The sequence below is a fragment of the Tachyglossus aculeatus genome, chromosome 11 (genome assembly GCF_015852505.1).
Source record: "Tachyglossus aculeatus isolate mTacAcu1 chromosome 11, mTacAcu1.pri, whole genome shotgun sequence".
NCBI lineage: Eukaryota > Metazoa > Chordata > Mammalia > Monotremata > Tachyglossidae > Tachyglossus > Tachyglossus aculeatus.
In genome coordinates, this window is record NC_052076.1 from 1693154 (window position 1) to 1717523 (window position 24370).

The 24370-nt window shown below is 59.8% G+C and overlaps 1 protein-coding gene across 2 annotated transcripts; it reads left to right on the forward strand.

The window, feature by feature from the left end:
• Window positions 1-1367: 1367 nt before the first annotated feature.
• On the forward strand, window positions 1368-23920 carry SEMA4C (semaphorin 4C). Of its 2 annotated transcripts, none has more exons than XM_038754621.1 (15): window positions 1368-1415; window positions 17302-17448; window positions 18337-18479; window positions 18591-18653; window positions 19965-20063; window positions 20169-20265; window positions 20463-20579; window positions 20709-20860; window positions 20975-21150; window positions 21248-21392; window positions 21503-21725; window positions 21818-21930; window positions 22124-22281; window positions 22382-22449; window positions 22615-23920. In XM_038754621.1, exons 1-15 carry the CDS (start codon window positions 1412-1414, stop codon window positions 23448-23450), a joined length of 2541 nt encoding a protein of 846 aa, XP_038610549.1. In that variant the 5' UTR covers window positions 1368-1411; the 3' UTR covers window positions 23451-23920. The 2 variants fall into 2 exon arrangements, with proteins under 2 accessions (XP_038610549.1, XP_038610550.1); XM_038754622.1 differs by lacking the exon at window positions 1368-1415 and adding an exon at window positions 15077-15147.
• The last annotated feature ends 450 nt before the right edge of the window (window positions 23921-24370 follow it).

The following is a 24370-nucleotide window of genomic DNA, read 5'->3' on the forward strand; positions in this document are numbered from 1 at the left end:
GAACAACAGAACCACAAAACGTGGTCCCTTCCCACAAGGAGCTTCCATTGTGATGGGGAGACAGAACAGATATGGAAATGTTTATAAACAGTGGAATCAGAATAAATAAGTCAAATGCTCACCCACCGTATACTCAGAGACGCAAGTGCTGAGGATGGGCATGACTAGAGCAGAGGTGGCTTTTGGGGGCACCCATCTCTGGGGGAGGTGAAAGTCCAGGTTGACCTGGAGCCCAGCCCCTGGCTGCTTTGTCCCAGCACGGCTGCCCCAGTGAGAGGAGATGATCACACAGGGTGGGGGTGGGGGTGAGCAGGGGACAGGAGAGGGGAACTCACCGGAGTGGTTGCTTCTGCTCCTCCCCCTGCAGGGAACTGACCCAGGCCAAGGCAGCCGGGGTCACCAGGTGGTCCAGTGGGCATGGACCTGCCAGACCTCACTTCCATTCCTTCCTTTGATCCCTTCCCCAATTCTGGGCCTCCATGTCCCCTCCGGACCCCTGTGAGAGCCCCCTGGAAAGTCCATGTAGGCAGAGCACAGCCACTGTTTATAAACATTTCCATATCTGTTCTGTCTTCCCATCACGTTGGAAGCTGCTTGTGGAGAGGGACTATGTTTCGTGCTTCTGTTGTTCTTCCTAAGTGCTTAGTCCAGTGCTCATCCTCCTGGCTGTTCGTCCTGGCCTGCTCCACCTATCGGCTCTCTACTCCCGGGGAGTCCGGAGGTCACAGGGTTGAGATGAGATTCGCACCACTTCGCCCACAGCTGGCTGCAAAAGCTGCCGCTCCCCTCTCCTCTCATGGCATAGCCCTGCTGTGTACGACCCTCTGCTGATGTTTCCCTGGGATCCAGAACACTCAAGGCAGAGGCTGTCCCCAAGAACTTAGTGTCGGGGGCCAGGAAGACAGTGGGAGCGGGTCGTGGAGGGATTCTTGGAGGATTTGCTCTTTGAAATGAAGTCAGCAGAAAGATGTGGTAGGAGTAGAGATTGTAAGCTCCTTGATGGCAGGGAACATATGTGCCTGGATAGTTGTAGCACCCCAAGCACTTAGTATAGTGCCTGGCCCCCAGAAGGTGCTCAGGGAGTGAAATCCTTCCTGATCGAGATGAGGGTCAGACAGTTGGCCTTTGGTTTCCACTCAGGATGGGGAGGGCTAGTGACTGTCAGGCCCATCCGCCTGTCCATCTGTCCACCTATCCAGTCTGTCACCGGGAGGCTGAACCCTGGAGGTCTTGGGTTGGGAGAAGCTGGGGAAGGGAGAGTGGGGAGGCCTCGTCCCCTGGGCTCAGCCATTGATCAGCCAAGTCCCTCTAACCTGGTTCCTCCCTTACCCCCAAAGGTTTGCTACCTGGGCCACAGTCTTCTGACCCTGGCTGATGTGGTGGTGGGCTACCAGGATATCTCCTCCAGCACATGGGTAAGTGAGAGCAGCGCGGGGGCAGGGGTGAGCCGAAACTCGAGCTTTAGTAGGAAATGCAGGGCTGGAGAGCTGTAAAAAGTGGGTGGGTGGGTGGGTGGGTGGGTAGTCAGCAGGGGGGGTCTTGGCTGAGGGTGATCTCCGGCCTTTCAGAGGGGACCAGAACCCTTTTGTCCTTTCCCAAGAACCCCAGGATGTGCTTTCAGTCCATTCCTTCTCAAGCCAGTCCTCTACCCTTTGTCTCCAAGGTCCTTGCCCTCTTCGGCCTGTCATGGTGGTCAAAGCTGGGCAGCTGCGAGGTAGCAGTCGTCCTCCAGATCCAACCAACAGGGGTTCGGGGAACCAGAGGTGTTTATTCTGGGCTCGCTGACCGCCCCCTGCATCTGCCTGCCTCCCTTCCTCCCCTCCTCCACATCCTGCTCCGTATCCCACCCCCTTCTCTTCCTTTCTTCCTCCCTCGCTCCTCCTCCTCCCCTCCCAGGGCGAGTTGCAGCAGTTATGCCTGCAGCTGGAGCATCAGATCACCTTACACATCCTAGAGAGCCCCCAAGCCATATACCTCACCGACCTCAAAGACCTGGCCATCCAGACCTCTGTCTGCTGGCAGGAGCTGTTGGCCCAGTGCCATCCCCAGGTGATGTCCCCAGCCTCTGGGTCAAGGCCCCGGGGGCAGAAGTAGAGCAGAAAGGAGAGGAGCTGGAAAGCAGGGAGCTGCCAGCGGGGACCAGAGCTAATGGTCAGTTCCTCTCTTTCCCTCAGCAGGGAGCACATGGGGTCCATGTTGGGCTGGGAGAGAGGATCCTTTCTGCCCCCCACCCCTGGAGGGAAATTTGCCCAAGCACCATCATTATCCTCATTGCCCAGCATTCTGGGAGCAGCCCCCGAGTGCCGGACATACCTGCGTTGCTGCTGCCCAGGAAAGGAAGCTCAGGTTTGGAGAGGGGAAAGGCCAGCCCTTCCTCAAACCACTTGAACCTGGATCCCAGTCTCTGGGCCCTGCCTCTGTCCCTGGGCCCGGCCCTTCCAGGAGCTGCAATCTGAGGGCTCGGCTTGCCCGGCAAGGCACCGATCCATCAGTCAGGCAACATATTGGGTTTACTGAGCAGCTAATGGGTGCAGAGCCCTGGATTGAGCACTGGAGAGAGGGCAGTGGAGCCCAGCCATACGATCCGAGCCCTGACAGATAGGGGGTGGCAGGCAGCCAAGGCTTGTTCTCCACATCCCCTCAGATCCTCCCCTGCCTCCTCCTCCTCCTTTTGGACCCCTGCTCTTTTAAGTTCTTCCGAAAGGCAAGGGTTATGTCTTCATGAAAGCCAGCGCTCAGGAAGACTCATGTCAAAGAGATGGATGGAGGGGCAGACACACATGCCCTAGTCCCCTCACAGAATTCTAGCCAAAATGGGGAGTGAAAGACTGCTTCCTGGGAGAATCTGGTGTTTAAATGCCAAGGGTGGCAGCGGGCTGACATGACCAGGGGAAGCAGGGATTGGCTGGGAAGGCATTGTGAACAAGGGCTTCCTAGAGGGCTTTGAGGGTGGGGAGGGGCTTGGTCTGGCAAATCTGGGCCGGGGAGGGAGGTCCAGCCATGGAGAAGGGTCTGAGCAAGGGATCAGAGATGGGAGGGTCAAGAGCAGAGCAGGACCAGGAGGCAGAGGTGGCGAGGAGCTAGAGAAGGGGCAGCGAGACCCTTGAAACCAATGGTCAGGAGTTTTGGTCCGATGTGGAAGGAAATGGGAATCCTGTTCTGTGCCTCCTCTTCACTCCATGCATTCCCCAAAGTCCACCCTTCCCATCAGACCCCCTCTCCTTCCAGGAAGCTTCTGGGCTTCCCTGTTTGGGGCTACAGCACCTGGTCCAAGCAGCCCCAGACAGATGAGAACCGGGACCCCGTTTCCAGGAGGCAGAGGGGCCTAAACGCTCCTCTCCTATTGCCTTCCTTCCCCCCATCCCCATTCCTCCCCACCCTTCTGTGTCCCCATTCAGCTTGCCCTGAAGCACAGAAGCTTGGGGTTAGGCTACAGCCAGCGAGTCCAGCAGTGGCCGAATCCTGGCTTCTCGCTCTGCCCTGGGGACAGAGAGCCAGGGAGGCAGTTGGGGGTTGGAGGCAGGTTTTGACCTCCTTCCCCCTCCCCTGGAGAAACTGGCCCACACAGGGCTTTGGTAGGGGAGGGGTTGGGGCATTTGCCATGGGAGAAGTTGGGGCAGTTGCTATGAGAGGGGTAGGAGAGAAGGCAGCCCCCCACTCACACACAGACACACACGCACACCTCAGGGCTGTCGATTGGAAAACGTCAGTCCAATCAACCAATTGAGCACTTATTGAGCACTATTGAGTATTTATTGAGCACTTACCGTGTGCAGAGCATTATACTGTGCTTGGGAGAGTACAGTATGGTAGAGCTGGTAGGCACGTTCCCTACCTACAACGAGCTGACAGTTTGGAGCTTACAGTCCAGACAGTGCCTCTGCCGCCACACCCCAAGGACAACAGACGTGCTGCCAGGTAGAGAAGAGGGCTGGGGGCCGGGGACCAACACCGCATGTGGTTTTCCCATTTCAGGCCCAGGGCATCAGCTCTAGGAGTGAGCCTAAAATCAAGTTTGAGCGCGGACCTCCGGCCTCTTAGAGGGGACCTGGGGGACCCGGGAGCTGAGCCGAAACCAGAGTGCGGAGGGCACGAGCTCCACTGTGCAGTAGGAATAGGTACCCCCAGCCTGAGTGTCGGGGGAGGCATTTGCCTCCTTCTTCCCCATTCCCATGTGTTCCTATGTCTACTCCCTGAGCCCTCCTCAACTCCTGCTCCTCCCCCTCCAGGTCTCCTTGCCTTCCCTCCTCGCCCCCTCACCACTCACCAGTGCTAGTTCTCTGTTTGCATTTAAAGATATACTCTGCAGCATCTGGACCAGAGAAGCTCATCATTCCCCAAACCCAGGGGATGGGGGGTGGGGAGAGAGGGAGAGAGAGAGGAGAAGGGGAGGAAGTGGGGAGGAGGGGAGGCGTATCCCCAGTCAGGGCTAAGCCAGAACCCATGGCCCAGCCAGCCCTGTTTTTTTTTTTAATGGTATTTGTTAAGCGCTTACTATGTGCCAGGTACTGTTCTAAGCACTGAGGTAGCTACAAGATAATCAGGTTGGACACAGTCCATACACCACTTAGGGCTCACGGTCTTCATCCCCATTTTACAGATGAGAAACTGAAGCCCATAGAATAATAGCAATTATAGTAATAATAATGATGGTATTTGTTAAGCACTTACTATGTGCCAAGCACCGTTCTAAGCACTGGGGTAGATACAAGGTTCTCAGGTTGTCCCACATGGGGCTCACAGTCTTAATCCCCATTTTACAGATGAGGTAAGTGAGGCGCCGAGAAGTTGTGACTTGCCCAAAGTCACACAGCTGACAAGTGACGGAGCTGGGATTAGAACCCATGACCACTGACTCCCAAGCCCATGCTCTTTCCACTAAGCCACGCTGCTTTTCCCAGCTTCCTTCCCGCTGGGACTTGACCCTGGCCACCATAGCGCTGCTCTGAATGCGTGGAGTCGGTCGGTTGGGAACAGAGTTCACTCCGGGCCCTGGGCTCCAGAACTGGGCTAGTGGAGGAGGAGTGTTTAATGCTCTTGCCTCCACTCTTGGCCGGGGGGCCAGTTGTGGCAGTCGGGGGGGGGGGGGGGGTGTCTTGTAGCCTAGCCCCTCCTCTCTCACTCCTCTGTCTGCTCTAGCTTGCCTCCTAGCAACTCAGTCAATCAATGGTATTTATTGAGTGCTTCCTTTTTGCAGAGCACTGGACTGAAATCTTGGGAGAGTACAGTAAAGTTGGTAGACATAATCCCTGCCTTCCAGGAGCTTACAGTCTTAGCTGGAGGCTGGGAGCCAGGGAAAAGATGGGAACTGGGGGCTGGAAGCTGGAGTCAGTGTGGAGCCCAGGAGCTGGGGACCAGGAGCTGGGGGTTAGGGTGGGGGCCCAAGAGGTGGGTTACGGGAGCAGGGGGCTGGGAGTTGGGGCTGAGCTCGTTGGTCTGGAGCCCCAGGGATCAGAAAAGCAGCTGTGGGAGTCAGTGGTGGAACTCAGACTTTCTGGCCCCGTTTAGTGAAGAGTCCTGGGAGTAAGTCCTCCCCCATCAATGTAGGCCAGCCCACTCTTCCTCCCTCCCTCCTCGGCTCCTTCCTCCTTCTTTCCTTCCTCCTCCTTCTCCTCCCCCAGTTGCTACAGAAAGAGAGAGAGAGAGAGAGAGAGAGAGAGAGAGAGAGAGTGTGTGTGTGTGTAGTAAGCCGATCAGGGCTGTAATTACTCTTAATTCAATTTATTGTTCAGCCAGAGGATCAGCTCCATTGCTCAGGGTAGGGGCGGACCCCATTTATGGGTTAAGAGCGGTGGTGGCTGCTGACCACCAGAGCCCAGAGAAGGACTTTGTCCTGGGTTTGGGGCCTGCCCCATCCCCATCCAACCCAGTCTCTGCCCTTTTTCTGGCCCCAGCTACCCCTAGATAGCTGGGTTCAAATCCCATTTGTAGTAAGATCCCTCCCCCCCCCCCCACGCCCAAACTTATCCCCGTGGAAGAACCGCTCAGCAGTTCAGCAGGCCACTGCTGCCGCCTGAACGTCTGCCTCTCCCTCTGCCACTTTGTCCCTCCCCCAACCCACCCCCCGGGGTGACCTCCTGGTTGGGTGAAGAACAGACAAACTGGCCACCCCTGAGAGCTGAGGGCAGGGGTCCGTGAAGTCTAGGTGCTCTCTGCCCGCCCCCTGCTCTCCTAGACAAAGTCTCTTGGGCGCCGGAGGCGCCGGTTTTTCCGGATCCTGGGATGAGGGCGAAGAGCAGGGCTCCTCCCCTTCAAACGGTGGTGCTGGGAGCCCCCTCTCTCCGGGGTCCTGCCCGGGAAAGCTTACCACAGTTAATCCTCTGCATTTGTTCTGTTTGCTCAGGAAACCTGGAAATCACCTTTGAAATTTCCCACCTTTGTTCTCCTTGCCAGGGCTAGAGCAGAGTGGGAGAGGGAGGAAAGCTTGGGCCAGCTTGGCTAGCTGGGGAGGACGGGGAGAGGGGAGGAGGGACAGGCTTGGAGTTTCCAGTTTCTGTAGGGGCTGTTCCCCCCGCTCTGCCCACCACCGGACTGCTGACCGACGGGGATCCGGGAGTTCCTGACCACCCAGGTCAGGTCGGCCCCGGGCCCGGGAAAGGGGGCGGGTGACACAGTTCAGGGTCTGTGCTCCATCCGATTAACCAGACTGCCTGGCCTAGTGGAAAAGAGCATGGGCGCGGCAGTCAAAGGACATGGGTTCTAATCCCGGCTCTGCCATATGTCTGCTGTGCGACTTTGGGCAAGTCACTTAACTTCTCTGTGCCTCAGTTACCTCATCTGCAAAATGGGGATTAAGACTGTGAGCCCCATGCAGAACAGGAACTGTGTCCAACCTGATTACCTTGTATCTACCTCAGCATTTAGAACAGTGCTTGGCACATAGTAAGTGCTTAACAAATACCACCAGTATTATTATAAGCCGGTATCTAACCCAGCACTTAGTACAGTGCTTTACGTAGAGTAAGAGCTCCGTGAACAGCACAGTTATCGTTATTATTATTATTGATAATTTAGGAACTGCGAGTGAATCGCAGGTGGGACAGATGACGCAGTGCGAGGTCACTGGAGGGGAAGCGACTCTACCCTCGTCCTCCCCTACCGTTAGGGAGGCAGTGAGGTGGCCCGGGTGAGGTCACCGGAGGAGAAGTGACCTTGCCCTCATCCCCCCACATAATTGGGAAGGCAGTGAGGCGGGCCGGGCGGGCCCGGGACCGCCTAGACCCCAGGAAGGGCCCCTCCAGGCCAGGAGTTGAGCCATTTCCCTCAGCCGCCAGGCAGGCCACCGCTCTCACGTCCACACCTCCCCAACTAAGGCCGCGGAGCCCTGGATGAAAGCCGGGGACATCCGGGCGGAAACAAATGGTGGCGGGGCGGGGGCCGGGGGCCGAGTTTCCCAGGAGGGACGATGACTGATGTGTTCCTGCGGCTCGATGGGAGAGGGAAGGGGACTCAGTATGGGGAGCGGAAAGGTGACCTGGCTGACACGAGACGGCTTTGCTGGTTTCCCTTTCAGGAGGAAGTTGGAGGGAAGGAAGGAAGGAGCCCATTCCCACCTCACCCTCTGGGTGGGAGAGCAGAAGGAGCTGGGGATTGGGGCCTCTCTGGCCCAGGCCTGGCCGGACACTGGGGACCGCCCACTGGCTGGTGGTAGTGGTTTGCAGGGACCAATCCCAAAATGCAGGATTTGGGGGCCAGGAAGCTGGTTTTAGGTGGTCCCCAGATGAGAGGCCGGGAAGTGATCCTTGTGGGTGAGTGGGCCGGCAGGCGGTGGAGGAGCTTTGATAGCTGAGCACCGGCCCCTCCCCCTCAGCCCTCCTCCCGTTCCTTCCCCCTCCTCCTCTCTCTCCCTGCCACGGCCACTTAAACAAGGCCCCTCCTTGCTGCCACTCTGATTCCCCCCCAGGGGATGGGGGTTCCACCGGATGGCCTGTGACCTCGGTGGGTCGAGGGAGGAGGAGGGCACTTCCTTCTCTATTACGGACCCCCTTCTCTCCCCAGGACCCTCCCCCCTTTGGCCCATAGGAAGGGCCAACCCAGGCTTGGCGGTAGAGGAGAGATTTCTTTTGGGTGTCAGAGAGGCCCTCTGTGGCCCAGCCTAAACCTGGAGGGCATTCTGCTTTAAAGCTTTGGGCTTAAAAGCTCAGTTCCAGGACTGGCTGCTGCCCAGCTAGTCAGCCAATCAATAATATATATTCAGCCCTCACTGTGTGCAAAGCTCTGTACTAAATGCTCAGGAGAGTCGGTAGACACATTCCCTGTCCACAAGTTGCTTACAGTCTAGTGGTCCTCAGAAAGAAGTGTGACCTAATAATAATAGTAATAACTGCGGTGTTTGTTAAGCGGTTACTGTGTGCCAAGCACTGTTCTAAGCGCTGGGGTAGATCCAAGGTAATTGAGTTGAACAAGGTCCCTGTCCCACATGGGGCTCACAGTTTTAATCCCCATTTTACAAATGAGGTAATTGAAGCACAGAGAAGTGAAGTGATTTGCCCAAGGTCACACGGCAGACAAGAGGTGGAGCCGGGATGATAATTCGGGTCCTTCCGACTGCCAGGGCTGTGCTCTATCCACTAGGCCACTGCTGCTTCTCTGGTGCTTAGTACAGTGCTCTGCACACAGTAAGCGCTCAATAAATACGATTGAATGAATGAATGAATGAATGGTGGAGACCTAGTGGAGAGGACCTGGGCCCAACAGTCAGAGGACCTGGGTTCTCATCCCAGCTCTGCCATTTGTCCTGCTGTGACCTTGGGCAAGTTACTTAACTTCTTTGGGCCTCAGTTTCCTCATCTGTCAAATGGGAGATAAGATGACAGTTCTCCCTCCTACTTAGTCTGTGAGCCCCAGGTGGGACAGGGACTGTGTCCAACTTGATGATCTCACATCTACTGCAGTGCTTAGTACAGTGTTTGGCACATAGTCAGCGCTTAGCAAATACTAGAAGCAGCATGGTATAGTGGATAGAACCCGGGCCTGGAAGTCAGACGGTCATGGGTTCTAATCCCGGCTCCACATCTTATCAATCAATCGTATTTATTGAGCGCTTACTGTGTGCAGAGCACTGTATAAACATCTTATGAAGTGCTCAGCTCTTTCCCTTTGTCTGTAACCTACTATAACCTTCCCCCACCCACCCTCCACCACTCCTGGGCAAGGCACTTCTCTGTGCCTCAGTTTCCTCATCTGTAAAATGGGGATGGAGACTGTGAGCCCCACATGGGACAGGGACTGTGTCCAACCTAGTTGCTTTGTATCTTCCCCAGCATTTAGAAAAGTGCATGCCACGTAGTAAGCGCTTAACAAATTCCGTTACTATTATTATTATTATTATTACTAAAGTTACTCTTATTAGGTTGCAGTCCTCAGCCTTTGGAACCACAGAGATCAGAAAGGAGGTGACAGACTGGAAAAAGGATGAGAGGGGCAAAATGACAGAGAATCAATAGCTGACACACCCTCCCGGACTTGGGGAGGAGGGTGGGGTCTGGGGTAGATTGGGTGAGGGTGGGAGGGAGAGAAGTCCTCCCCCCCAGACTGTAAATTCCTCGAAGGTCGGGAATGTGAGCCCACTGTTGGGTAGGGACCATCTCTATATATTGCCAACTTGTACTTCCCAAGCGCTTAGTACAGTGCTCTGCACACAGTAAACTCTCAATAAATACGATTGAATGAATGAATGTGCTACCAACTCTACCAACTCTGTTATAGTTTACACCCAGTTAAGTGCTCAGTAAATACCACAGATGGATTGACTGATTGAGCCCTAATGCTCAACAAGAACAAAGTGGCACTGAAATCCCAGGACAAGCTTGTAAAGGCCCAGGAAGGGCAGCACCTCACAACTCCCCTAGGAATGTGTGTGTGTGTGTGTGTGTGTGTGTGTGTGTGTGTGTGTGTGTGTGTGTGTGTGTGTGTGTGTGTGTGTGTGTGTGTGTGTGTGTGTTGTGGGGTGGAGCTGGGGGTGGGGTGGAGGAGGTTACAGTAGGTTACAAACAAAGGGAAAGGGCTGAACACTAAATATTCACCCAATCCAATAATACTCGTTGAGCACTTTCATTTAGTCATTCATTCAGTCGTATTTATTGAGCCCTTACTGTGTGCAGAGCACTGTACTAAGCGCTTGGGAAGTGCAAGTCGGCAACACTTCTGCAGACAGAGCGGTATATTAGGTGTTGGAAGAGCAAATAAAAAGTAAACGACCTGGTCCCTGCCTGCCAGGAGCTTACAACACAATGGGGAAAGCAAACAAGGATAAATTGTTTACTAACAGCGGGAGCACAAGGAAAACCAGAGATGCCGCCAGAAGTAGCAAAAACATAGACAAATGAATAAGTAAATGGAGCGATATATGTTAAGGTCTGGGGGGTGGCTCTTGGGTGACATCAATGAATAGTATTTATTGAGCATTCACAAGGTGCAGAGCACTGTACTAAGCACTTGGGAGAGAACACCGTAGAGTTGGTAGACACAATCCCTGCCCTCATCTGTAAAGTGAAGCAGCGTGGGTCAATGGAAAGATCATTCATTCATTCATTCATTCAATCGTATTTATTGAGGGCTTACTGAGTGCAGAGCACTGTACTAAGCGCTTGGGAAGTACAAGTTGGCAACATATAGAGATGGTCCCTACCCAACAGTGGGCTCACAGTCTAGAAGGGGGGGGACAGACAACAAAACAAAACATATTAACAAAATAAATAAATAAATAAATAAATAATAAATGCATACAAACATATATACATATATACAGGTGATGGGAGGGGAAGGAGGTAAGGCGGGGGGATGGGGAGGGGGGAGAAGGGGGAGAGGAAGGAGGGGGCTCAGTCTGGGAAGGCCTCCTGGAGGAGGTGAGTTCTCAGTAAGGCTTTGAAGAGAGGAAGAGAGCTAGTTTGGCGAGTGTGCGGAGTGAGGGGATTCCAGGCCAGGGGGAGGATGTGGGCCGGGGGTCGACGGAGGGACAGGCGAGAATGAGGCACGGTGAGGAGATTAGCGGCAGAGGAGCGGAGGGTGCGGGCTGGGCTGGAGAAGGAGAGAAGGGAGGTGAGGAAGGAGGGGGCGATGTGATGGACAGCCTTAAAGCCAAGGGTGAGGAGTTTTTGCCTGATGCGTAGGTTGATTGGTAGCCACTGGAGATTTTCGAGGAGGGGAGTAACATGCCCAGAGCGTTCCTGCACAAAGATGATCCGGGCAGTGGCGTGAAGTACCGATGGAAGTGGGGAGAGACAGGAGGGTGGGAGATCGGAGAGGAGGCTGATGCAGTAATCCAGTCGGGATAGGATGAGAGATTGAACGAGCAGGGTAGCGGTTTGGATGGAGAGGAAAGGGCGGATCTTGGCAATGTTGCGGAGGTGAGACTGGAAGGTTTTGGTGACGGATTGGATGAGAGGGGTGAACGAGAGAGCGGAGTCGAGGATGACACCAAGGTTGAGGGCTTGTGAGACAGGAAGCATGGTAGTGCCGTCAACAGTGATGGGAAAGTCAGGGAGAGGGCAGGGTTTGGGAGAGAAGATAAGGAGTTCAGTCTTGGACATGTTGAGTTTTAGATGGCGGGCAGACATCCAGATGGTGATGTCCTGAAGGCAGGAGGAGATGCGAGACTGGAGGGAGGGAGAGAGAGTAGGGGCAGAGATGTAGATTTGGGTGTCATCAGTGTAGAGATGATAGTTGAAGCCGTGGGAGCGAATGAGTTCACCAAGGGAGTGAGTGTAGATCGAGAACAGAAGGGGACCAAGAACTGACCCTTGAGGAACCCCTACAGTAAGGGGATAGGAGGGGGAGGAGGAGCCCGCAAAAGAGACTGAGAATGAATGGCCGGAGAGATGAGGAGAACCAGGAGAGGACAGAGTCTGTGAAGCCAAGGTTGGATAGCGTTGGAGAGCACAGGCTTGGGAGTCAGAGGTCATGGGTTCTAATCCCAGCTCCCCCACATGTCTGCTGTCTGAACTTGGGCAAGTCATTTAACTTCTCTGATCCTGTTACCTCATCTGTAAAATGGGGATTGAGACTGAGCCCCACGTGAGACAACGTGATCACCTTGTATCCTACCCCCAGCACTTAGAACAGTGCTTTGCCCATAAGCACTTAACAAATGCCATTATTCAATACCTGATCTCCCACCTACTTAGACTGTGAACATTTTGGAAGGGCACCATAGGTAACAGACTGTAGGACAGACTGAAGAAGGGGGAGTTTGGATGCAGGGAGCCTGATAAAGGAGTCCACTAGGGAGAAGATGTGAGAGTTCGGTCAGGAGATTCGTTGCCAACAGTCAATCGATCATATTCATCAAGGGCTGCTTACTGTGCACAGAGCACACTGAACTAAGTGCTTGGGAGAGTACGATAACAGAGTTGGTAGACACATTCCCTGCCCAAAATGAGCTTCTAGTCTAGAGGGCCAGGCAGACATCAATATAAATCAATAAATTATTGGGTGGAGAGGAAGAGGTAGATCTAGGGATAACTGTTGAGGAAAAACTGCCGGATTTAGAGGCAGATTCAAGGTGGAGTCCAAGATGTCTCCAAGCTGGGAGCTTCTAGGAAAGGAAGGGCTGTGGTGATGTCGACTGGGATGGGGAAGTTAAGTGGAGGAGTGGGCGTAGGAGGGAAGATGACGAGTTGGGTTTTAGCCATTTTGCCAGTGGGACATGGATGAGGCAATGTCCAGAGGCATGGGGAAAGTCAAGACTGAACAGAAGGACAGGAGGGAGGGGGCAGAGTTTGAAGGAGGTGAAGTAGATTTGAGAGGTCGAAGTGGCAGCTGAAACCCCCAAAGCAGACGGGGTCCCAGAGAAATTGGTGGGTAAAGCAAGAAGGGCAAGGGATGGGGACCCTCACAGAGAGGGGTGAGAGGCAGAGGAGTCAGTGAAGGAATTTGAGAAGGAACCATCAGGGAGGAAGGTAGAAAATCCGTTGGGCCTGGTGATGGGCAAAACCAAGATTGGGTGGATTGGGGGCCACCAGCTGGGCGGCAGGCATCTGAGAGTCGGAGGAAGATGGGGACAGAGTGGAGCCCATGGACCCTGGGTCGGGCTGGGGGGGGCCGGGTATGACCCTTGGCGTTGTCTAGGGAAATGGAAGGGACCCAAATCAGGTAGCCCGGAAGACAAGCCTGAGGGCCATCCCACAGCCTGGGCCAGAGGCGGGCCCCTGCCCTCCCGGCACTGACCACGCTCCTCTCTGTTGGTTTGCTGTTTCTTTTGTTTTTTGAAACTGGGAGTCCCAGATCCCCCTCAGAAAGCTCCGATTCAACAGTCTATCTCCTCTCCCCTAAATAATTAATAATGATTATGGTACTTAAATGCTTACTATGTGCCAAGCGTTGTTGTAAGTACCGGGGCAGGTAGACGAGCAGCAGGTTGAACATAGTCCCTGTTCCACATGGGGCTCACACCTTACATTTTACAGATTTACATTTTAATCCCCATTTTACAGATAAGGTAATCGAGGCCCAGAGAAGTGAAGCGACTTGCCCAAGGTCAAGCAGCAGACAAGTGGTGGGGCCGGGATTAGAAGCCAGGTCCTTCTGACTCCTAGGCTCACTAGGCCACGCTGCTTCTGGAGGTTAAGGGGGAGAGGCTAGGGCCCCCCGAGCATTTCCAGGGAGCACTGTCAGAGCTGTGGAGAGGGACTTGGGCACCATTATGGTGGCTGCCCGCTCCTTGGCCTCCCCAGCACCGCCTCAGCCCCCATCTGTGGTCCTCAGGGTCAGAGCTGGGTGGTGACCAAAGGGCCGTGGACCGGGGACCAGTGACTAGCGTCGTGGGGGTGGGGGAAAGAGGGGCTGCAGCTACAGAGCCAGGGAGCCGGCTCAGCCTCTCTGGTCTCTGTGGCTCAGTTTCCCCTCTTGTAGCCAGAAAGGGCGGCAGGCCCTCGTGCCAGCTCCCGAGGTTTGGAGAGCAGGGCCCCTCCCCAGTGTAATCTGAGGCAAACCACGTCCCACCCACCCGCGCTAATGTTTCCCAGGGACCCATCCCGACCCACAGGGTCAGGAAGCTTGTTTTGGGTGGGCCCAGAGTGGGGGGCGACGGGGCAAGTGGTGTGGGGGCGGGGAAAAGGGGATCCAGCGCCCTTTCGGGGACCAGGAGGCGACCGGAGGTTTCTGGACCCAAACTGCCCTGTTCTCCCAGCTACGGCCCCGGCTCTTCCAGGCTCCGATTTTCAGGCGCCAAGTTTTACCCCAGAACAAAAGTTGCTGTCAGAGCTGATTTATAATCTCATGAATATAGGGATTTATAACCCGAATGTGCTGACGGCCCGAAACGGGGCTGCCCCTCGCAGCCACCCGCAGCCGTCGGGGAAGGCCCCTCTTGCGCGCCCGTGCCCCCAGCCCTATGCCCACCGGGACCCTGGGGGCCGGTGGCCCCGGCCCAGTTGTCTCCGGAGCCAGGCGGGGGTCGGTGGCCGGAAAAACGGAAAAGGCGGATTCTTGGCGGGGCTCTGGGGGCCCGGGGTCCGTGCCCCTTATCTGAGCATCAGGGCCCAGCCCGCCGGGGAGACCCGCGGCCCATCCAGATGATGGAGAAGGTTGGAGCCCGGACCGGAGGGCAGGCCCGGGGCTCGGGGGACACTGTCGGTGCCGGGCTCGGGCCAGGCTCGAGGGCTCGGTTGCCCGCCGTCGTGCCCAACCAACCGGCCCCAAGCCCCGGCGGTGGCTCTCCGGGGGAGGGGGCCGTCGGGGGCCGTCGGGGGGTGGGCGGGCGAAGGTCGTCGATGGGGAAGGGAGGCGGCGGACAATTCCCGGAAGGAGGGGGCGGCCGGGGGGCACGGCCACCTCCCCCGCGGAGGGCTCCCCCCGGCTCCACGCCCCCTCCACGCCCCCCGCCCCCCGGGCGAGGCCTGACGTCAGAGCGGGAGGAGGGAGAGGAGGAGGAGGAGGAGGGAGAGGAGGAGGAGGGGCAGCAGGAGGAGGAGGAGGGCGGCGCGGGAGCCGCGGCCGAGGCAGGGGACGGCCGAGGCGGGGGCAGGCTGCGCCCACCCGGAGCCGCGGGAGCCAGCCGAGCCCCGGGGACGGACGGGCCGCTGCGGGCCGGCGGACGAGGACCGGGAGGGAGGGAGGGAGGCAGGGAGGGGGACCAGGACCGGGAAAGGACCAGGACCGGGAGGAGGAGAGGGCGGGCGGCGCCGTGGAAGGAGCCCAGCCCGAGAGGTGAGAGGGGGCCGGGGGCGGGGGGCCGCTTTGTCCTCGGGATCGGCGGGGGAGGGGCGCGGGCTGCAACGGGGGCCCGGCCGACCCCCCTTCCTCCCTCCCTCTCCGCCTCCCCGGGCCCCCCCACCCACCCAATCTACCGCCGGCTCGGCCAAGCGGGAGTCCGGAAGGTCCGGCTGGCCGTCCGCAGGACCCCCCCCCCCCCCCGCCCCCGGGGCCGCCGCGGTGGAAAGTTGGGCGGGGGGGCGGGGGGCCCCGGCCTGGGAGCGCCTTGTTGTGGAATCGTATTTCCCGGCCGCTCCCCGGGGGCTGCGTCCCGGGCGGGACCCCCGGGCGGGACCCCCCACCCCCCGACCCCCGGCCCCGGCCGCTTTGTTTGGTTGGATTCGAGGCCCCGGGGGCGGCGGGGGCTGCGAAGCCCCCCGGGCCCTGGGAGCTTGGAGGCTGCAGGGCCGGGGGTGCAATCGGTCCATCAGTCAACCATTGGTGTCTAGTGAGCGCTTAGGATGTGCGAAGCACTGTACTAAGCGCTTGGGAGAGGACAATGCAACAGGATTAGCAGACCCGATCCCCGCCCGTAACGAGCAGACTGAGGCTGGAGGAGTGGGAGAGGGTGGGAGGAGGACCGCGAGGCCCTTTTTGTGGACTTGGGGGTGAGAGCCGTTCCCTCCAATCCCCCGGGGGTCTCCATCTCCATCCCTGCCACTTCCGGCTCTTTAATACTAATAATAATGATAATAAACGATGGCATTTATTAATCAATCAATCGTATTTATTGAGCGCTTACTGTGTGCAGAGCACTGCACTAAGCGCTTGGGAAGTACAGGTCGGCAACACATAGAGACAGTCCCTACCCACCAGCGGGCTCACAGTCTAGAAGGAGGAGACAGAGAACAAAACCAAACATACTAACGAAATAAAATAGAATAGATATGTACAAGATAAATAAATATGTACAAACATATACACATATGCATCATCCATGATGATGATGGTATTTGGTAAGCGCTTACTATGTGCCAACCACTGTTCTAAGCGCCGGGGGAGATACAAGGCCATCAGGTTGTCCCACTGTGAGCCCCACAAGGGACAACCTGCTTGCCCTGTATTTACCCTAGCGCTTAAAACGGTGCTTGGCACATAGTCAACGCTCAATCAATCAATCGATCGTATTTATTGAGCGCTTACTGTGCGCAGAGCACCGTACTGAGTGCTTGGGAAGTACAAGTTGGCAACATAACTGCTTAACAAATCCATAATTATCATTATCCCATGTGCGGCTCACGGTCATCACCCCCGTTTTCCAGATGAGGTAACTGAGGCAAAGAGAAGAGCGCTTACTATGTGCCAAGCACTGATCTAAGCGCTGAGGAGGTTACAAGGCGATCGGGTTGTCCCACCCACCGGGGGCTCACAGCCTTCATCCCCCTTTTACAGATGAGGGAACTGAGGAACAGAGAAAGGACTTGTCCAAAGTCACCCAGCCGACGATTGGCAGAGTCGGGATTTGAATCCATGACCTCTGACTCCAAAGCCCGGGCGCTTTCCACTGAGCCACGCTGCTTCTCTTTTGGGCACCAAACAAAGGGGGGAGGGGCACCGGCGACCCCCGGGACCCCACCTGGGGCCTGTGCGGCCTCAGTGTCTCCCCCACTCCCCCCTCGGGGACTGGATGGCCGCCCCCCTCCATCTCGACGCCTCGGAGGGCCCGGGAGGCTTGGCCCAGCTGCCTGAGCAGGAAAACGTGGGGGGGGGGAGGGGAGGGGAGCGGAGGGAAGGAAGTTTCTCCCGTTTTATTTTTCGAACAACTTCCTGTTGAAGGCGGGGGAGGAGAAGGGTCTGGCCGGGAGCGTCTAGGATTTGGAAGATGGAAAAGATGGAGAGGGACCCACCCCCTGCTGACTCAGCCCTGACTCCCCCAACCCTCCTCGGCTTGACAGGAAGTCCTGAAGGGGATGCGGGGAGGAGAGGCAGCGGCCACAGCCAGGACTAAGGGGGCAGTGGGGAAGGGACAGTCAATTTCCTTCCGCGGGCTGCTCAGATCTCCCCGGTGGGCACGGGCAGGGGATCCCTTCCCTTCCCTTCCCCTTGGCCGGGGGTCTCTCCTCTCCTCCTGCCCCTCACTGCACCAGCCCTAACGCTCTCCTCCCCCAGGCAGGGCGGCCGAGGCGAGCAGAGGGGCTGGCGCCATGGGCCTGCGCCTCCTGGTTGGGCTGATGCTGTCGGCGGTGCTGCCGGGTCTGGGCCGTGGCGATGGGGCTTGGTGGAACCTGGTGCCCAGGAAGACGGTGACCTACGGGGGTGAGTGCCCGGGCATGGAGGGGGTGGGGACGGGAAAGCCTGGTGAGGGGAGGGCCGGGAGGATAGGGATCCCCCTCACATGCACTGGTCTCCAGGGTCCTGCCGGGTCCCCGGGGGCTACAGCTCTGCAGGAAGAGGCACGTTACCTGTTGGATGCCCATCCCATGCCTTAGGGACAGCGAAGGGGTGTGGGGACCCTTTCTCTGCTCTTGCCTTCCAAGAGAGGAGTGCGGGGGGAGCGCCACCCCCTCCTCCAGCTCCCACGACGGAGCCCCCGGGGGCCTCCCCATCCCAACTGGCCGCAGCCCTGCTGACGTCAGCTGTTTGTGGCAGCCAGCGGGCCCTCCTGGGGCTGCATGAGCTCACCAGCTCACCTGCTATTGTTGCCTGGGCCACCTTGGGGCTAACGGGTCATCCGGGCTACTGACCCATCTGACCTGGAGCCGTGGCACCGGTGGGTGTGAGCAGGGGAGGGGTCAGGGCCAGATGGCAGGGGGGTGACCCAGGAATAAGTCCAGCAGCCTCTCCCTCTCCCAGTTTTGAGTCGGCCTCTTGGGCACCGACTCCTCCCTCTCCATCTTGGGAATCGGGAGGGGAAGGGGGAAGCGCCCGGGCTTCCCGGCCGGACGGAGAGGGCGCTGACCCCGGCCGGGGGAGCCGTCAGCGCGATGACGGCTTCCTCCGGCCAGAAGCTGCGGCCGAGAGACCCGTCCTTTCCCCTCGCCGGCCAGGAACCGCTTCCACCCACCGGCTCGGGCCCGGGACGGGGTGAGGGACCCTAGGCGGCCAACGGGGGCTGGGGTGAGGGGCCCTGGGTGGCCGGTGGGAGCCGGGCCGAAGGCGGAGAGCCGGCCACCACGACCCCGCTGACCGCCTGCGGCCCCACAGAGCTGGCATCCGTGGCCCGGCGCTTCTCCCACGCGGGCGTGAGGGACTTCCTGACGCTGACCGAGACCAATGGAATCCTGTACGTGGGGGCTCGGGAGGCCTTGTTCGCTCTGGGCCTGGAGGCCCTGGAGCTGCAAGGAAAGGTGAGGTGGGGAGCGAGGGGGGTCTGGGATGGGGACGTGGGGGGCCGGAGACTTACGGCAGGGTTGAGTTCAGGGGGCGGGGATGGTGCTGACCCTTCCTTTCTCTCCCAGATCCCTTGGGAAGCTCCTGAAGAAAAGAAGACCGAATGCACTCAGAAGGGGAAGAGCAACCAGGTAATAATGATGGCATTTTATTAAGCGCTTACTATGTGCAAAGCACTGTTCTAAGCGCTGGGGGGATACAAGGTGATCAGGTTGTCCCATGGGGGGGCTCACAGTCAGCCCCCATTTTACAGATGAGGTAACTGAGGCCCAGAGAAGCGAAGTGACTTACCCAAGGTCACACAGCTGACAGTTGGCGGAGCCGGGATTTGAACCCACGACCACTGACTCCAAAGCCCGTGCTCTTTCCACTGAGCCACGCTGCTTCTCTATAATAATGGTGTTTGTTAATCAATCAATCAATCAATCAATCGTATTTATTGAGCGCTTACTGTGTGCAGAGCACTGTACTAAGCGCTTGGGAAGTACAAGTTGGCAACATATAGAGAGAGTCCCTACCCAACAGTGGGCTCACAGTCTAAAAGGGACTTAAGCACTTACTATGTGCCAAGCACTGTTCGAAGTAGATACAAGTTAATAGGTTGTCCCATATGGGGCTCACACAGCCTTCATCCCCATTTTACAGATGAGGTAACTAAGGCACAGAGAAATAAAGTGGCTTGTCCAAGACCATGCAGTAGACCAGTGGCGAAGCCGGGATTCGAACCCAAGTCCTCTGACTCCCAAGCACTAAACCACGGTCTCTCGACAGTAGGGGGCTTGGGCCCGATGGAGGTCCGCCGGGGGCCCGCGGGAGTCAGGCGAAGGCGAGGAAGCAGTCGCCTTACCCCCTCCATTCCCCGGGCCGCCGCGCTGCAGGGCGGTCACCCACGTGTGGAAGTGCCAGCAGGCCAACCGGAACAACCCCGCGCCTCGTTCTTTAGAGCAGAGAAGCGACATGGCGTAGTGGATACAGTCCGGGCCTGGGAGTTAGAAGGTCATGAGTTCTAATCCCGGCTCCGCCACTTGTCTGTTGTGTTGTGACCTTAGGCAAGTCACTTCACTTCTCTGGGCCTCAGTTACCTCATCTGTAAAATGGGGGTTGAGACTATGAGCCCCACGTGGGTCAACTTGACTACCACGTATCTACCCCAGCACTTAGAACAGTGCCTGGCACATAGTAAGTGCTTAACAAATACGATTATTATTATTATTGTTATTATTATTATTATTCTTTGCCCTCCCGTGGCACGGCTCGGGGGGAAAGGAAGACCGGGGTTGACCACTGGGGTCTCTGCTTCCTCTGTTGGGCTCCCGGGTCGCGATGTGGGCTGCGGGAAAGCCGGGACCCCCATGTCCTTTGCCCTTTACCGGCCGCTGGCATTTCCCTGTCTCTGTCTGTGCCGCTCCTTTGCCCCTCTGACCGCACATCTCTTCCCCCAGACGGAGTGTTTCAACTTCATCCGCTTCCTGCAGCCGTACAACTCCTCCCACCTGTACGCCTGTGGCACCTACGCTTTCCAGCCCAAGTGTGCCTATATCGTGAGTGCCGCCCCCCGCCCCGTCTTTGCCCCGGCCCCTCCGCACCCCTCCCCACGCCGGGCCGCCCGCCCGGACCCGGCTCACACATTGTTCTTCCGGGCGTAGGACAAGGCCACGTTCTCCCTGGAGCGGGGGGAGATGGAGGACGGCAAGGGCAAGTGTCCTTACGACCCAGCCACGGGTCACACCGGCCTCATCGTGGGTGAGTGAGGCGGCCCTTTGGCCTATGTACTGGACGGTCCCCGGGTCCCCCGGGGAGGGCTGGGCCACCGTTGCCCCTTTTAGGCCTGCTGGGGGACTTTAGGGTGGACCTGGGGCCATCTTCAGAGGTCCCCCAAACCCCCCACCCGCCCCAGCTGGCTTCTGACCATTGCGCCGTCAACCCCTCGCTTCCCCCAGACGGCGAGCTGTACTCGGCGACGCTCAACAATTTCCTGGGCACAGAGTCTGTCATCCTCCGCAACCTGGGCCCCCACCGCTCCATGAAGACGGAGTACCTCGTCTCTTGGCTCAACGGTGAGGCCCCCCGCCTTTGCCCCGCTCCTCCGCTGCGGCCTGGGGGGAGGGCGGGCCGGAGCGGCCCCCCCACCGCCCCCTCCCCGAAGCTCCCCGGGTCTAACCCCCGGCCGCCCCTCCTCCCCGCAGAGCCCCATTTTGTGGGTTCGGCCCACGTGCCCGAGAGCGTGGGGAGCGCCTCGGGAGATGACGACAAGATCTACTTCTTCTTCAGCGAGCGCGCGGTCGAGTACGACTGCTACGCCGAGCAGGTGGTGGCCCGCGTGGCCCGCGTGTGCAAGGTGCGGCCGGGGTGTGGGCGGCAGGGCCGGCGGGCAGGCGGGCAGGGCCCGCGGGGCATCCCGGAACCCGGGCAAGCGCCCCGGGCCTCACCGCCCTCCTCTCCACCGGCGCAGGGGGACGTTGGGGGCGCGCGGACGCTGCAGAAGAAGTGGACGACCTTTCTGAAAGCGCGGCTGGTGTGTGCCGCCCCCGACCGCCAGCTCCACTTCAACCAGCTCCAGGCCCTGCACACCCTGCCGGGGCCCACCTGGCCCAACACCACCTTCTTCGGGGTCTTCCACGCCCGCTGGTGAGGGGGCCCCGGCCGGCGGGGTCCGGGCCCCGGGGGGCACAGGGGTGCCCGCCGGACTCCGACTGACCCGGCGCGTCCGCCGGTCCGTCCGCAGGGGCGACGTGGACCTCTCGGCCGTGTGCCAGTACCAACTGGCGGACGTGCAGCGGGTGTTCGAGGGGCCCTACAAGGAGTACCGGGAGCAGGCGCAGAAGTGGAGTCGCTACACCGACCCCGTGCCCAGCCCCCGGCCCGGCTCGGTGAGTCCCCTGGCCCTGGGCAGCACGGGGCCGTCTCCTCCTCCTCCTCTTCCTCCTCCTCCTCCTCCTCTTCCCACCCCCCACTTACTGGCCCTTCTGCCCCGCCACAGTGCATCGACGCGTGGCACCGTCGGAACGGCTACGCCAGCTCCCTGGAGCTCCCTGACAACACCCTCAACTTCGCCAAGAAGCACCCGCTCATGGAGGGGCAGGTGGGGCCGCGGTGGGGCCGCCCGCTGCTGGTGAAGAAGGACGCCAACTTCACGCGGCTGGTGGCCGACCGCGTGGCCGGCGCGGACGGGGAGGCCTATGACGTGCTCTTCATCGGGACGGGTACGGGGCCGGGGCCGGGCGGGCGGGGGCGCGGGGGTCTCTGGCTGCCGTGATGGTCCCCCACCCCTCACCTCATCCCCGCCGTCCTGCAGAGACGGGCTGGCTGCTCAAGGCCGTGAGCCTGGGGCCCCGCGTCCACGTGATCGAGGAGCTTCAGGTGTTTGACCAGGAGCCGGTGGAGAGCCTGGTCCTGGCCCGGGACAAGGTAGGGCCGGCTTGTCCAGCCCCCGCCCGGCCTCCTGCCCCTCTCCGTCCTCCTGCCCTCCACCCTGCCTGGCCCGCTCCTCCCCCGTCGCCAACCCCTCGGCCCCCGTCCGCCCCAGGACGCCCTGGGCCGCGGGCCCCCCTCCCTGATTCCGGCTGCCTCTGACGTCTCCTCCCGCCCCCCGCGCCACCAGAAGCTGCTGTTCGCCGGCTCCCGCTCCCAGCTGGCCCAGCTGCCCCTGGCCGACTGCAGCAAGTACCGCTCCTGCGCCGACTGCGTCCTCGCCCGGGATCCCTACTGCGCCTGGAGCCCCAACACCAGCCGCTGCGTCCCGCTCCGGGGGCACCCCTGGTGAGCCGGCCTTCTGGCGGTGAGGGCGGGAGCTGGGGCGGGAGCGGCGGGGGGAGCCTCCTCACCCTGACCCCTCCCCGCCTCCTGCCCCTTCTCCCAGGTCCCTGCTGCTCCAGGACGTCGCCAGCCCGGATCCGACCCTCTGCAGCTCACGGGCCGGCAGGAAAGGTGAGTCCGCAGTCTGTCCGCCGGGGTCGGGGGCCCAGGGGAAGGGCGGCTGGCGGCGAGGTGGAGGAAGAACCGGAGCCCGCCGGGCCCCGGGGGTGCCGAGGCGGCGAGTGGCGCTCCCCGGACACAAACCCACCTGGCCGACCTCCCCTCTCCCTGCCGCAGTCAAGATCACGCCCAAGAACATCACCGTGGCGGTGGGCACGGACCTGGTGCTGCCGTGCCGCCTCTCCTCCAACCTGGCCCGGGCCCGCTGGACCTTCGGGGGCCGCGACCTTCCGGCCGAGCAACCCGGCTCGCCGCTCTACGACCCGCGGCTGCAGGCCCTGGTGGTCCTGGCGGTCCAGCCGCGCCACGCCGGCGCCTACCACTGCTTCTCGGAGGAGCAGGGCGCGCGGCTCGCCGCCGAGGGCTACCTGGTGGCGGTGGCGGCCGGCCCGGCGGTCACCCTGGAGGCCCGGGCGCCGCTGGAGAGCCTGGGGCTGGTGTGGCTGGCGGTCGTGGCGCTGGGCGCGGTCTGCCTGGTGCTGCTGCTGCTGGTGTTGTCGCTGCGGCGGCGGCTGCGGGAGGAACTGGAGAAGGCGGGGGCCAAGGCGGCCGAGAGGACCCTGGTCTACCCGCTCGAGCTGCCCAAGGAGCCCGCCGGCCCCCCTTTCCGGCCGGGCCCGGATCCGGACGACAAGCTGTGGGACCCGGCCGGCTACTACTACTCCGACGGCTCCCTCAAGATCGTGCCCGGCCACGCCCGCTGCCAGCCGGGCGGCGGGCCCCCCTCGTCCCCGCCGGGCATCCCCGGCCAGCCCCTTCCCTCTCCCACTCGGCTCCACCTGGGGGGCGGGCGCCCCGCGGGCGGCGCCAACGGCTACGTGCGGCTGCAGCTGGGGGGTGAGGAGCGGGCGGGGCCCGGGCACCCCCTGCCCGAGCTGGCGGACGAGCTGCGGCGCAAACTGCAGCAGCGCCAGCCCCTGCCCGATTCCAACCCCGAGGAGTCGTCCGTGTGATGGCCCCGGCGGGCTCGGCTCCGGCGTTTGCACAGGCACAGCTACCTCAGGGACGTGACGGGACGCGGGCGCCCACGGGCCCGTGGGATGGGCCCGGTTCAACGGGAGGGCTCGGCCCGGGGCGGCCGGGCGGGCCCCCCCGGGTTCCCTTCCTCCGAACGACAGGCGAGGCTGAGCCCCGCCAACTGCGATGGACGAAGGCGGGCAAGGAAGCAGAAGGCGGGGCCCCCCGCTATCCCGGTGGGCTGTACGTGGGAATGTATGTTTGTGTGTGCGTGTGTGCACGAGTGTGTGTGCGTGGATCTGATGATGAGGGCCAGGTAATGGGCCGGGACACCACCTCCCCAGGGAAAAGGGGAAGGGACCCAAGTGTCCGGCTCTGTGACTTCCCCAATCTTGTGACCGAGGGCCATCTCTGGCCGCTCCCCCCAGGGGAAGGGTGTCAGGAGACAGGGTGTACATAGACCAGGGGCGGGTGGGGGGGATCTATGCTCCGTGAAGTTGAGGGCTGAGGGGTGACCAGGGTGGGAGGGTCTGGGCCCCGGGAGATTATAGACTTGGGCCTGGCCCGCCAGGAGCCGGTTTTCTTTTGGGGGGTGGGGGGGGGAAGGGGGAGAGATGGGCCCCGTGGGGGTGGGGTGGGAGGGGAGGAAAGGGAGTGTGTGTCTCCAGCCTCCCTGGAATCTGGGCATTTCCGACTCTTCTTTCTCCCAGATGGAGCTGGGGGGCAGCGAGGCCGCGTCTAGGCCACCCCGGTCTGAGGAGCAAGTCCCCACTGTGTAACTTATTGTGTGTCCGCGTATTTATTTGTTGTAAATATTTGAGTATTTTTATATTGAGAAATAAAGCTGAAAACAGGAGATTTCCCTCCGGGTGCTAGAAGAGCTGGCTTGGTGAGGGGAAGGGAGGGGAGGGGGCGG